The following is a 15,301-nucleotide window of genomic DNA, read 5'->3' as shown; positions in this document are numbered from 1 at the left end:
GTCTCTGTGCATCGCACTTGGGATTATGCGCTTGCACAGATAGCAGGTTCCGGAAAATTCCATAGCTTCACCCTTAAAAGGCAAAAAGGTGGGAAACTACCCCCTCTATAGGATAGAACCCCAATATACCTCAGTCTTTCATCAACCACCATCAGAGCAGGATCGTGGAATCTTTCGTCTGGCTTTGTCCTTGGCAAATCTCTACAGTTTGTCCTTCATATTATTCTCTCATTTTATTCTTCCTTTCTTTACTCCCCTTTACCGTTTTACTTCTGCCTGTATTTGTTTTGCATGTTTATTTCAGTTGGTATTTCCCCCTCACCCACCCACAGCCATGGGTCTCTTATGGTGGCTTTGGCTAAACCAACACTTAAGCAGTGTGAGAGCTGCACAGCCAAAATCCCTACATCGGACGGCCATGCTAAGTGCCTACTGTGCTTAGGGGAGACGGACAGAGTTGATCTGTGCGTGCTCTGTAAGTCCTTTACCAAACAAGCCCGTCGTAACCGAGCGTCCCGCTTAGCATGCTCATGGGAACAAACTCTCCAAGCGACTTCAACAGCTGCCACAAACCCCTTGGAAGCTGAACGAGAGCCTAGCCGAGGGAGTGGTCGTCTTACAGACCCAGCCTCTGTTTTCTGATATGGAGTACACAGCGCATACTACATTGGGGGTAGCGGTGTCAGCTTCTAAGGTCACGGCTGTGCAGGGCGAGCTCCTACAGGCTCCGGTGTCATGCCCGATATTTCCCTCAACCCCAGTAACACTCCAGGGTGCTCAAGGCTTTCTCGCAACGTCATCTGCCCACTCAGTACTTGTATCGGTATCAAGACAGCCTGCTGAGTCCCTGGGGGAGAGAGGTGCGGCTCCTAGAAAGGTGGCAGTGCTGCAGCGCCCTGCTTCGGCACTCGGGACCAGGGCGCATGGCCTGCTGCAAAAGAAAAAGCAGCAGAAGCGACCGGCCAAGCCCGAAAAGGAGAGTGCAAGGAATGAACCAGAGCACGTGCCTGGCCCAAGAAAGTGCGAGAAGAAAGAGAAGCACATGCCCCAGTCTCCCATACCGCTCCCTATTTACCTGTTACCCATTCAATATCAAGAGGAGGGCTCCTTGGGTTCTGAAGTTCCTATCGGCCATCAGTGCCACAAGATTCCTCTTCGGAGGACCACGAGGGCCCCTACGTGCCAAAATCTTCCAGCAACTCCTCTGAGGGCTCGCCCCCACTGACTCCTCCCACTAGGAAGCTGGGAAGACGTCACCTCCTCCCATATGGCAGAATGCACCCTCGCTGGGACCGTGATACCCGTTATGGGAGGGACAGACGGCTACCCCACTGGGTGTATGAATATTACAGTGATGAGGAGGACCATTATCCTTATCCCTCACACTTCAGACCTTAACCAGAACCCTTCCCAGGGGACAACGTGTACTATCAGTGGCGGGATGCCCGGTGAAGATCACGCACCCGTTCGGGGTCTAGAACGGAATCATCTAGCCCAAGGAGACATCCTAAGAAACAGAAAAAGAAGCTTGCAAAACCAAGCAGCTCCTAGATACCTGAGCCTTTGAATCCAGAGCTGAATCCACCATTGCCAGTGGCACCCGTGGCCCTACCCCAACTGCTGCCTCCAGCAGGACCAACCAGTCCAGACATGGGACTCTCGATTGGCACTGATCTGTGACTGCTGGATACACTGACTATCCCAGAAGGGGAGCCAGTAGACAGTGAAGGAGAGAATGTGGGGGCAGATCCGGCTGATGGCACTCCCTCAGCCGAACTTAAGAATTACACTGAGCGCTTGCTTTGTATGGCCACCTCGCTTGGATTGGATACGTCTGATCCCAGGTTCCACATTGAGGATTCTATTTTTGAATTGATTCAGCCTCAAACTCCGGGGCCGGTCTCACTTCCCCTGATACAACTGCCCAAATATAAAGGCTGCGTGGGAGAAACCAGTGTCGGTCCCACCCAGCTCCAAGAGATTGGAGGGTATGTACAGGGTGCAACACCAACCACCTTACTAGACACCCTGTCCCAAATTTGGTGGTCGTTGAGTCTGCACAGTCCAAATCAAAGCAGTGGCTGCTGTCGACCCCCTCCTATAGGAAAGGCAAGAAGCTGGATGCACTGGGGAAGCATGTCTATTCTACATCAAGCCTTCTCCTGAGAGTGGCAAATCACCAGGTGTATTGGGCTAGGTACCAGCACTTCATCCTGGAAAAGTTAGCCCCTTTTTTGAGCCAGCTTCAAGACCAGAGGGAGGCAGCCACCACCCTCCTACAGGAGGGTGCTGGGGTAGCTAAACAGCAGCTTCACTCCATGAGACACTGTGCTGATGCGGGTTCCCGAACCATGGAAGCGGCTGTGTCCCTTAGAAGGCATGCATGGTTTCGTGCAACATCCCTTTCACAAGAAGCACATATCCGCATCGAAGAGTTGCCATTCGATGGAGAGGCCCTGTTCGGTCAGCAAACTGACAACACATTAGGGAAAGTGCAGAAACTCCACTCTACGGCGAGGTCCATGGGGATGACCTATTCTGCATCTTTCTCCTCTACTTTTTCTGCATGGTGGGCGCTATTGGCCACATTATGGCCAGCATAAACCACAACACTATCAGTCAGGATACCAGTAGAGTGATTCCTTTTGTCAGCAGGGCAAGTATCAGCAGCACAAGGGCAATGCCTCCACAGCCTACAAGTCAAGATTCTCCAAACCCAAGTCGTCCTACCCCAAGAGACAATAACTCTGCAGCCTCTTGGCTGTCCAGCCGTTATGATGCTTGGGCAGCCCACGCATCAGACTCTTGGGTGTTTACAATCGTCTGAAATAGATACGGCATAGGATTGGTTTCCCTTCTGCCTTTTTCTGGCGTGAAAGATACTAGGCCTTCCCCAGAATTGTTAAACGAAATAAACTCTTTGTTACAAGGTATGCTTCCACCTAGACGTGGGCTTCTATTCGAGATACTTTACCATCTTGAAGCGTGGCAGTGGCTAGAGGCCCATTTTGGACCTTCGAGGTGTCAACACATTCTTTTGCTACTGGCATTTTTGGATGGTGATGATCTCAACCATTTTACTCCTATCCCACTATGTCTGGTTCGCGTCTATTGACCTTCCACCTGTCTCTCATGCCTCATCGCAAATACCTTTGATTCTGTGTGGGCAACAGGATGGACCAATACAGGGTCCTGCCATTTGGACTGGTGTCGGCACCTCATATTTTTACAAAGTGCATGACAGTGGTGGTGGCTCACCTCAGACTGCAGGGAGTAACCATCTTTCCGTACGTCGATGATTGGTTACTGGTGGCCGCCACGCTGCACCACCTGCTACAGCACTTGCAACTCACCCTTCACCTGCTACAGGACTTGGGACTGGAGGTGAACTTGGTAAAGTCTGCACTCACTCCAACAGACTCTAATTCCTTGGAACGTTATTGGACTTCACAAGAGTGAGGGTGTACTTGGCACCCCACAGGATAGTCTGTCTCAGAGCCGCAGCGCGATCCTTTGTCGGCAGAGGAGGCAGATGGTGTGGGACATACAAAGACTTCTAGGGCTCATGGCCTCTACCACGGCAATACTTCCGCTGGCACGTTCCCACATGAAGCGCCTTCAGGCATGGTTTTTGGATGATTACAACCCTCAGTGCCAATACCAATGCACATATTTCTGGCCACCCGCCCAAGGAACTTGCCCTTGCTGGTGGAAGTGGGGGTCACACCTGCAGGAGGGGATGCCTTTTCAGAGGCCTTCCCTGAGACTGACCATAACGACAGACACGTCCACCTCCAGCTGAAACCTTACAGTGGTAGGTCAGTGTTCAGGCTCAATCAGACATATGCACATCAGTTATCTCAAGTTACTGGCCATCTTTTGAGCACTGAAGGCCTTCCGCCATTGAATCAGAGGGCACCTGGTCCTTATCTTGATGGACAACACTATTGCCCGCTTCTACCTGAACCGTCAGGGAGGAACAGTTTCGCAGTGCCTGATGCTGCTGGCGTTGGAAGTATCGTCTTGGTGCAAGATCCAGAGGGTATGGCCGATGGCTGTTCACATAGAAGGGGCCTCCAGCTTCTTGGCAGATACACTCAGCTGCCAAACAACCAGCCCGCATGAATGGTCTTAGGATTGGAGGACCCTGCATAACCTGTTCCACAAATGAGGGACTCCATCCACAGACCTCTTTGCTACGGCCGCCAACAAGAAGTGCGAGCATTATTGTACGTGGGCAGGAGCCAATCGGGGATCTTTTGGCAATGCCTGCCTTTGTCATTGGGGTCAGGAATTTGTTTATGCATTCCTGCCATTCCCATTAATCCCAAGGGTCCTGGAGAAATTGCAGACAGACAAGGCGAGGGCAATCTTGGTCACCCTGTGGTGGCTGAGACAGCCCAGGTTCACCAGCCTTCTCGATCTGGCCAATTGGACCTTCCGACACTTACCTCTGGAACCCTGACTCTTGATGATGGCCAATGGCTGGCAGTTGCATCCTGACCTAGAGTTGCTATGCCTCATGGCTTGGAAAATATAGGACCTGCCCTACTCCCTGACCCGCTTAAAAGGGTGCTGGAGGCGGCGAGAAAGCCCTCCACGCATAGAAGTTTTGCTGCTAAGTGGAAGCGGTTCTGCTCCCATGCCATGGAAAGGAATCTCTTCCTCAAGCGAGCACTGGTTCCTGCTATTTTGGAGTACCTTTTGGCCCTAATGGAGTCGGGACAGGCTCAGACTTCCGTAAGGGTACACCTAGCAGCAATAGCATACTACCACAACTCCTCAGGTTTGTCCACCGACCTGATGGTTAAGAAGTTCTTGAAAGGGTTATTGAACTTGTTCCTGCCTGCACCACGTGTGCTACCCTTGTGGGATTTGCAGTTAGTACTTTCGCAGTTGATGTCACCCCCATTTGAACCATTGGCCACGTGTAACTTGAAGCTTCTATCACTTAAGACAGTGTTTTTGGTGGCCGTTTCATCGGCTTGCAGAGTTAGTGAATTGCGGGGCCCTTTGTTGAGACTTCCCATATCTGATGTTCCATAGAAACAGTTGTACTGTGTCCAGACCTTTTTGTTTAGGCCTAAAGTGGTCTCAGAGTTCCACATGGCTCAAGAGTTGCAGTTACCAGTCTCTTATCCTAATCCTGCCTCTGATAAGGGATGAGCGTATCATTCCCTTGATGTTCAGAGGGCACTGGCCTCTTACATTGACAGGACAAGAGCCTTCAGAAAGCCTAACAGGCTGTTTGAGCTATGCTGGTCCAACCACAGGCATGCCCATTTCAACTCAGAGGCTGTCATCCTGGGTTTCCAAGGCTATTGGATTGGCCTATCAGATAGTGAAGAAGCCGCTACCTGGCACTGTTCGGGCCGATTTAGTGCAAGCGGTGGCAGCATCAGAGGCTTTCTGGCATGGAATCCCTATAGAGGAGATCTGTTGGGTGGCAACTTGGGCGACCCCATCGACCTTTGTCCGGCATTATGCCCTGGATGTCCGGTCCAGATCCAATGCTGCCTTTGGTGCATCGGTACTGCAGTCAGTCTCTCAATAGGCTGCTCTCTCTGACCAGGTAAGTAAGTGGAGATTGTTATGATCCGAAGTGTGATGCACAGAGAACATGAAGGGCAGGCTTCCTACCTGTAATGGTAGTTCATCAAGTGGTCTTCTGCGCATTCAGACTCCCACCCAGCCTCCCTGCTGCAGCCTATCTCTAGGACTCCTGTTTTGGTACCTGTCTGGCTGCGGCGGTCTCCTGGATTGAGGTATAGTGGGGTTCTATCCTATAGAGGGGGTAGTTTCCCGCTTCTTCTTCTTTTTTGCTTTTTAAGGGTGAAGCTATGGAATTTTCTGGAACCTGCTATCTGCACAAGCATATAATCCCAAGTGTGAATGCACAGAAGACCACTTGAAGAACTACGGTTACAGGTAGGAAACCTGCCCATTCCTATTATTCAGTGTCGTTTCTTCTCATTTTTAAAAAACCCTCCACTTTCACATTTTCTTTTCTACTATACCCTCCCTTTCTCCTGCTATGGAGCATGCAGGAGGGTACAGAATGATTTTGGTGCCAAAAGGCAAAGTGGCTTCTCTAAGGCAACCAGGGCACCTGGATCGCCACCTCCACATGCATCAGGACCAACTGTTTCATAGCCACCCAGAGACCACTGACAAGGCTGCTGCAAGTTTCCTGCCTGTGGTTCACGAAACTCACAGCAAAGTGGCCCAGTGTGCCTCCAGCAGCAGCAAAAACATGGGCCAAGGAGCATTTTTAGGAATGCAATTGTTTCTTTAGACAAGACTGAGGCTAGCAACAGTGTTCCCTCTTGTAGACCCTCCTCCCACCTCAGCAGCGTTGAGGGCTTGGGGAACATCAGGGGCTTCTGTGGTGGCAGCAGGGAGCTCCATTATGGCACAAGCAAGGGGAAATGGTGCCAAAAAAGGAGAGGGCTCCCAGTGGACAGCAAAGGCATGAATGATGTTGGCGACAGTAGCAGGGGTTGGCCGGAACCAGGAGCAATCTGAGTGCCCAATGGGTGGAAACTACCACCCAAATTTCAGAGGAATTGGGCAAAGGGCTGATTTTTGGTGAGTTTTTGAAGTATAGGATTTTTCCCATAGGGAAGAATGGAGGTTTCCTTGTGGAGAGTGGACACTATCCACCAAATCAGGCCACCAAAGATAAGAGAAGTCAATGAAGGGTTTCCTCTTCATCTGGGGACACAACTTCAGAGTCAGATAGCTCATTGTCCAAAACGGCAAAGAAAAAGAGAAAACATGCCATGGGCTCACATTCTAACAAGATCAAGAGTTCTTTCTCCTCTAAGCACAAAAATATTGAGCAGTAGTCTTCTGACCTGTCAGGACCCTGCCCTCCTGAAACCTATCCCCGGTAAGCGTAAGGTCACAGCAACTCCAGTGATTGATTTAGAAGCTGACCCTGAAGGGGACCCAGATGAAGTAGAAGGAGGAAACCAAGACTCTGATCTGGTCCCAGACAAGGAGGGTGAATGGTCTAGGGGGACGATCCAGACCCTGGAAATGTCTCACAGCGTGTCTCTGTCTCGGAAGACTTTGACCCACTTATGACAAGGGTTATAACCATTATTGGGTTACAAACGAAGGAAATGCCAGAGTCGGCACGATCGGCTAAGGGGATCTCGTCTTTCGGCAAAACCTAAAGACATGCTATTACCTATGCCAGATCTTTTTACAGAGGTAGTAAAGCAGGAATGACTTCTCCTGGTGGCAAACAGGAAATGGATGGCTGCAGTGAGCCACTATTGCACTTTTCAGCAGGAGCCAATGGATTTGCTAAAACTGCCATCCACAGATGCACCAATTGTACAACTTCAGGGTCACTGGTACCTCAAAGGTCCCTCAGACAAAAAGCTGAATTTGCACTCAGGAAGGGTGCATGATAATTCCTCACTCGCCACTTGCTCTGCAGTCGTAGCCTCTACGGTAGCAACGACATCACTGTTGTGGGTAGATGACTTGCTAAACGACCCATCTTACGATCCAGTTAAAACGAGGCAGCCATTGGTAAACATTCAGAAAGTGCAGGCTTTTGTGGCAGATGCCACACTAGATTCCATTAGGTTCACTTCCAGGGCTTCTACAGCATTGGTAGTGGGAAGAAGGCAGCTATGATTGGAAAGCTAGCATGTAGATGCTGCCTCCCAGGAACAACCTGACGGCACTGCCTTATGACAGTACCAAGTTGTTTGGCAAATCCGCACTCAAAGGTTGGAAAAAAAAGGTGAGAAACAATGCCTTCAGCCCCACAGAAGATGAGCAAACCCACCTATAAAGCCATTTCAACCCTCTTGTAGTTTCTGGCCCTCTTTCAGGGGCCGGGAGAGAGATTACAGATCACAACCTAGTGCTTGGAACCATCTGTGTTTCCCCTCCAGAGGTTTTGGAAACAGACAGGCCTCTACTCAAGGGAAACAAAACCAAACTGCAACAAGGGCCATACGCAGCTGGGGGGCTGCCTGTCGGAGTTCTTTCATTCATGGGAGAACTCCATAATGGAAAAGTGGGTTCTCAGCATAATTCAAAAGGGGTACAAGATAGAACTGGATGCCTGACCTTCCCACGGGTTCCTTCCAACACTGCATGCTCACTTTTACCAAACACACAGAGCTACAAAAAGCAATTCTTCATCTGGTGGATATTGGGACAGTAAAGCTGGTTCCCCCCTGTCAGGAGCTGAAGGGCATCTATTGTATCTTTTTCACCATCCCCCGAAAAGGACGGCTCAGAAAGGGCAGTCTTGGACTTAAAATATCTGAACAGGTGGGTCAAGTGTGAAAGATTCTGAATTGAATCACTAAGATCTGTGGTGGAAGTGCTCCACCACTTGGATTACCTCATGAATAGACCTGAAGGAGGCATATTTACATGTACCAATACACCATAGCAGCTGTCACCTTCTCAGGTTAAAGTATGTCGGAAGACACTACCAGTATGCCCCCCTGCCTTTCGGTCTATCATCGACCTCTTGGGTCTTTACAAAGGTGTTGGCTCCACTGATGGCCTACCTTTGTATTCAGGGGGTCAGGATATCTGTATATTTGGATGACGTTTTGATCCCGTCTCCTTCGAGAACTGCGTGATCTTCAGACAACTCTTCTAATGTTACAAGAACACAAGTTTCTTGTCAACCAGGCAGAAAGCCAGATCGTCCCATCACACAGGCTTCAGCACCGGTGGTGGTGGTGATCGATACAAGCAAGGACCGTCTTTCAGTCTCAAGACAGATTCCAAACACTTACCACAGAGAAGGCTTGCACTCGCGCCTTCAACGACCCTCCTACTCACACTGGCAAGGATTTGGGGCTTGATGGTTGCGACTCTACAAGCTGTCCCATGGGCAAGGTTCCATTGGTTTCTGCTACCACTTCAGACAGCCATTGCAAAGAAAAAACGCCTAATGCTACAACTACCTCACCATGTCCATCAGAGGTGGTGGTTGCTTCCGTAAAACTTGTACAGGGCAAACAGTTTCTGGACCCACCCAAGGTGATAGTAACTACAGTTGCCAGCAACAGAGGTTGGGGTGCTCACTGCCAACTCATGTCAGCGCAAGGAACATGGTTTCAACAGGAAAAGGGCTACAGCATAAATTGGCTGGAGCCGGAGGCCATCCGCTTGGCTTTGAGAGCTTTTCACCAGACATTACAAGGACATCACGTTCTAATTTGGTTGGACAACACTACTGCAAGGCCCACATAAACAGGAGGGAAAATGAGATCAAGGTCCCTGCAAGTGGAAGCAGTATAGTTGCTGAGCTGGGCAGAACTGCCCCTAGCGTCCATATCAGCCAGTCAAAGGGAGATCTCAACCAGCTGGCTGTTTCAGGAGGATCTGATGCTAGGCAAATGGTCTCTAAACCCAAACATCTTTCAGAAGATAGTACAAAGGTGGGGAATGCCAATTATGAACCTGTTCATGACCCTTCAGAACACACAGTTGCCATGGTTCACGTCCAGATTCCCCAGCAGGGAGGCAGAGAATGTAGATGCACTACAAGCACAGTGGCCAGAGGGCCTACTCAACACACTTCCACCGACACAGCTGATGGCAAGAGTGCTGAGAAGGCTCTGTCTACTAAGGGCAAGAGTAATACTAATAGGCCCCTTCTGGCCCAGGAGGCCATGGTTCACGGAGTTATTACATCTGGCAGCCACGGAGCCATGGTTCCTTTCGGTAACACTGGATCTTCTTCTTCAGGGCCCAGTGCAACATCCCAACCCAGACTGGTTGCGGCTTGCTGCATGGAAACTGAGGGGAATATTGAGAAAACAAGGATATTCGGATAAGGTGTTAGATACTATGTTGACACCCATCTTGATGCCAACAAACAAGATCTACCGGTGTATGTGGATAGCATTTTTAAGATGGGGGGACATGTCACTCAGTACCTCAGGGTGCAGCATCCATACATCATCTCAGTTTTTCCAGGAGAGGCTGGAAATGGGCCTCAGACCAAAGACACTCAAAAGACAAGCAGCTTCCCTTGTAGGACTTAGTTCTGGCTTATCGGCTAGGTCCATACACTCACGTCACCATCTAAAACGGTTCTTATGAGGGGTAAACTTGATATTTCCACCTACAATGCACTGCTTTCCTTCATGGGACTTACACACAGTGTTGGAAGACTCTACAGTCACATCCCTTTTGAGCCCTTACAGTACATTCCCATACGAATCCTATCCTTCAGACTGAGCGTCTTAATAGCAATTACTTCAGCAAGAAGGGTATTGGAGCTCCAAGCATTGTCTGTTCACAGGGCATACTGCATATTCCAACAGGAGTTGGTATACCTTATTCCAGACCCATTCATTCACTCCAAAGTAGCATTTCAGTTTCATCAGTCTCAGGATATATTTCTTCCCTCATTTTGTCCACATCCAAGAGAAAAACAATGGCATAAGTTGGATGTTCGTCGCTGTCTTAAAAGCTATATAAAACAGTCCACATCTTTCCAAGGTACAGATCCATTGTCTGTATTTTTATCTGGCTCTGTGGGAAGGGTAGTAGAGTATTCTCTACTAAAGTCATCTTCGACCATCGCCAGGTGGATTCGAGCATGTGTTGCACTAGCCTATGAGACTCAGTGGATGCATCCACCCACACATATGCTGGCACACTCCACAAGAGCAGCAGCTATGTCAATGGCCTTTTTGACAAATGCTCCAATTCATGGGATCTGTAGGGCCACCATGTGGAAAAATCCTTCGACCTTCACAAAGCATTACAAGATGGACGCTTATTTAACATTTTCATACCGCCCAAAACTTACATATGCTTCAGTACAGGTGGCATTTAGTAGGAGAGTGCTGCAACAGGTGCTTTCCCAGGAGTAGACAGAGGTGCTCCCTTCCTTGGTGATATACAAGCTGTAATATGTCCCATAGAGATGTCCATGACCCCAGCATCGGAGAACAGAGCATTGGTTCACTTACCATGAAGGCTGCTTCTTGATGCTGGAGTCAAGGACATCTCAGTCCACCCAGCTTGGCACCCCTGTCTACTCCTTGGGGGCCATAGTCAGCCATCCACACTTGCCCTCAACAGTCTGAAGAGGATAACTTCATTACCTGCTTCTATAGTCCAACAATCTATTGGACACTACTTGTTGCTCACTCCAATTGAGTGGTTATGTACTTCTCATGTTTATACACTGATGTTTCTATGACAAAACATTTTGTCATTTTACCTTTTCATAACTTGGCCTGAAAACTGGGGCAGGGCTTTCCCACTCAGGCTCGGGTAGGAGTGTATTTTTCTTCAGCTAATCAAAACTGTCATGCCTTGGAGGATAAGGCAGGGGGATAACCCATAGAGATATCCTTGATTCCAGCATTAAGAAGAAGCCTTCACGGTAAGTGAACTAATACTCCAATCTATAACTTGATATTTAAGATCTGAAGAACAAAAGGCTCCATTGGTGACAACTCCAAGTCTACTAATACGGATATAATTAAGTTTTCAAGCTTGTTTTCAAATTCTTGATGTCCTTTCACTAAACCACTTATGGTACTAGATTACAAAAAACTAAGACTTGTGACACCTTGAATCAGTGTTACCTAGCACTCAAGTGCTTGGAGTTCCAGCTGTAACACCTTTGAAATTAGTGAAGGGACATCTTGGCGAACTCCAGGGACTACTCCCTATTGGGTTAGGACTACCTTAACTTGGACTGACTATAGCTGCAAGCTTAAGCTGGTAGGTTAAAAAAACTTAAGCAGTTCCCATTCTGACACCAGGACAGAACATCCTTTAATGGGATTGGTACACTTTCTCCTGATAGGCAATCAAAGGCACCTATGTTTAAAGTTCAGATATGCAACTATTTAAACAAATGAGGGGCTGTTCACTTATTTAGAAAAACTAGATGTGATGGCTCTTCTTATACATAAAATATTTTGGCTGTCATGATTGAACACTAATCCTAAATTTGTCTTGTTGGAAGTTCTTAAGGAGCTGAACCTCATCACACACAGAGCACATAGTCTGAAGAGAAGGTGGCCACATGGCGTGGCAGCTGCTTATGGGCCTTATCTGGTGACACTCAATGCCACAGCACTTGTGGTCTGGAACAGAAAAGCAATGGAACCCTCTGTGGTGCAAGTAACTGGTATACAGAAAGCAATTATGGTCTTGGACACAAACTTGGTAACCGGTAAGCTGAATTGCTACCAGAACTTCTGCACAGCCACCTAGGCAGCAAAACCTTTTTATTTATATATAGGTTAGGTGGTCTTGCAGAAGGATGACCTTTCATCCCTTGAAAGGTCTTGTTGTTAGCTTAAACTAAAGCAGCTCTACAAACACGAATAGCGTTAACATTGCTGTAAACTTCAGTTCTTGAGCCCTCGAGGGCTTTCTGCAATGCTTTGCTTTACTGCCCACAAGCCTCTGGCTCCCATGATGTAGATGTCAACTGTTGAGCCCGTGCTATGCAGGGAGGGGGACAGAGGGGTTGGGTTCTCTTGGCTCTGGAAAACCAGCTGCATATAAAGTGAATGGAGGGGGTAGTTGAAGTCTGGTCTTCCGGTACTTGGAACTTTAGGACTATATGGTGATTGTCCTAAAGGATTAGGCCTCTTCATAGAGAAATCTGTTGATGGATACTAGCTATGAAGCCAAAGGGAGTGCTCTGCGTGGGGAGTACAGCTTTTGCTTGCCCTATTTGTGAGCTGCTTTCAGCCTAGGACTGGCCACTGTTGGAGCAGATGGACCCTTGGGCTGAATCTGTAAGGCGGCTCATGGAGTTGCCTCTTGAGAATGGGTGGCAAGCTTACAGTGGCAGGTTCTGCTCCCTACTCCTGACTAGACAACTTCTTGGTGTTCATCCTGTGCGTGTGACATAGTGCCACCAATAACATAGTTGGTGGCACATAGCACAAAGTCACCATGTCTCCTGACTCCTGGATCCAAGGGCAAGGAGACAGAGCCTAGGACTAAATGGTGCATGGTCAGGTATGAGTAGAGCCTAGTGGTGCCTGGAACCTGTTTGGAAGGCATCAAAGTGGACAGAACCTGACATGAGGCAGAGCAGAAAGATAGCACAAGTAAAGGATGGTGGTCCTTGCTCATCAGGCTCAGGCTCCCGAGAGGAGGCTACTGTTCTGCACCTTCGGGTCAAACCTGAGACCTGGCAAGTCTAGGCAATAAGGCCCCCCACCTTGAGACTCCTGCTTGCGTCTCTAGTGCCAGGCTTGTGCCCGATTTTGTAGACAAGGCGCGAAACTATCCAACCTTGCACAGGATTGCAACTTGCACTGTACGAAGGCAAGCAGTCCTGTAGCACAGGATTAAAAGTGCCTGCATCTTGCATGATGGGGCACACGTGCCAAAATAGGTGGGAGGATGGAGGGACTGCATTGGATGCATGAACTATAAGCAGGAGTATGAAGATGAGCCACAGTATTCAACCAGTTTCAACCTTTCTGGTTGCAGTGGAAGTTCTCCCTGTTAAGCCTGCTGCTGTAAGCACTGTTGTGCTTAAAACTGCTACAGCTAAAAGAGTACCACAAACCACAACCTCTGCTTCGACAACCACACCCACTACGACGACCACTACTACGACAACCACTACTACAGTGCCAACTACGACCACTACTACTATGCCAGCTACAACCACTACCACTACAATAGTGCCTACTACTACTTCCACAACTACCTCTACTACAACTCGGACCACAATTGCCACTCCGGCAAAGACCACACACAGGATACCTGTGGATTGTGGCTGGGCAGAAATACTCTGCCAGAATGGGCAGGAGTGTGTCTCCTATGAATATGTCTGTGATGGAGAGGCAGACTGTGAAGATGGGTCTGATGAAAATAACTGTTCTAACTTCTGTAATAGCCCAGGTACAAACTTTCCTTTGTTGCCTGTTGCCTTGTATTCTTGCAAGAGTGCACCTCTTGGCTTGTGACTCAACCCCCATGTGTGAGGAATGAAACCTTCCCATTTCACACGGGGCACTGAAAGGTCAGATCAAACACTGAGTACTTCCCAGTCACTAAGATGTGAACCAAGGTGGTTAAATGAGCCCCACTTGAACTTGGTTCAACTTCATGCTGTTGGAAATGGGGGTGTTTAGTCTTATGCACCAAAGGGGTTGAGAGGCGGACATAAGACCCCCTAAGGACTAGCACTGGGGGCACTAGTCTGCCAGATCCCTTGGTACATGTAACTTTACAGTCCTAAACCGCTTCATGTGTTTAACCCAACATAAAGTCAGACCAGTTCAGTTTAACTCCTTAATGAGCAAAGACTAAGATTGTTGCTGTACCACACATGAATTACTTGGCTACAAGAGCACCCATGTATCCTTTTCCCTGGCAATGCTCTAACTTGCTCTAGCTTAATCTGTAAACCGGCATGCACTCCTCCTCCGGCCATGTTCAAGCTAGAAAGGCCTGGTCTTTGAACCTTCTTATACAATGCTCTTTTTTTAAAAAAAGGAATCTTCCAGTGCCAGAGTGGCAACAGATGCATTCAAGAAAAGTATCGTTGTGATGGGGTGAGCCACTGCCCTGATGGCTCCGATGAACTGGATTGCTGGACCCCAACAGCGGACTGCGCCCTGCGCTGTGACTTCTCGCGTTGTGTGCCCGAGAGTTGGCTGTGTGATGGGAACTCTGACTGTGCCGATAATGCAGATGAGAGAGGCTGTGGTAAGGGACACTTGGCAAGCAGACGCTTAAATGAGGACGGGTGACTTAAATTGCTGGCCTCCGACCCAAGTTGCTAACTATGTGGGGCAAAGCAGGTGTCTCTAAGCTTTTGATGCTGCTTCCAGGATGGCAAAACGGGTGCCCCAGACTGAAACTGCCACCTGCTTAAAAGCTTGAATGGTCCCTTCTGGGAGACCTAGAGGTGCATGCCAGTTTTGGCGCTGAGCCTGTCAGCTGTTGCTTGCTACAGAAACCTTGATGTTTCTGTCCTGACCTAGCCAGGCTCCTCCAAATGCAAATAATGCTTGGATCTTAAATGGGCGGGCGGGGGGAGCAATGGTGGCTGCTACTTCAAGACAAGGGTGATTCAACTTGGTGGGCTGGAAAGCCTAATCTGGAGCCCCAACATATGCCCCGGGACCACAACTTAGCCAGCACTAGCTTGTTGCTGTTTGCTGCTTAGGGTGACTGACAAGCTCTTCCAGTCAAGAGCCAGTACTCGGTGTTGGACACCCCACCCCCTGTTGGATGGATTGTACTGCTGTCTGCAGTTCATGTACATCTAGCACCAACAACACTGTGCTGTCCTCCTTGCTGCTGT

The 15,301-nt window shown here is 48.9% G+C and overlaps 1 protein-coding gene across 1 annotated transcript in view; it reads left to right on the top strand.

The window, feature by feature from the left end:
- Positions 1–15,301, top strand: part of LOC128347203 (low-density lipoprotein receptor-related protein 2-like) — a 68,081-nt gene that overhangs the window by 34,303 nt on the left and 18,477 nt on the right. Inside the window, exons 15-17 of the mRNA XM_053301477.1 lie at positions 11,984–12,193; positions 13,474–13,890; positions 14,488–14,700. Of these exons, the coding sequence (XP_053157452.1) occupies positions 11,984–12,193; positions 13,474–13,890; positions 14,488–14,700 (840 nt within the window). The remainder of the gene's footprint in view (positions 1–11,983; positions 12,194–13,473; positions 13,891–14,487; positions 14,701–15,301) is intronic.

This window comes from Hemicordylus capensis, chromosome 2 (genome assembly GCF_027244095.1).
Source record: "Hemicordylus capensis ecotype Gifberg chromosome 2, rHemCap1.1.pri, whole genome shotgun sequence".
NCBI lineage: Eukaryota > Metazoa > Chordata > Lepidosauria > Squamata > Cordylidae > Hemicordylus > Hemicordylus capensis.
This window is presented reverse-complemented; position numbering and strand designations above follow the sequence as displayed.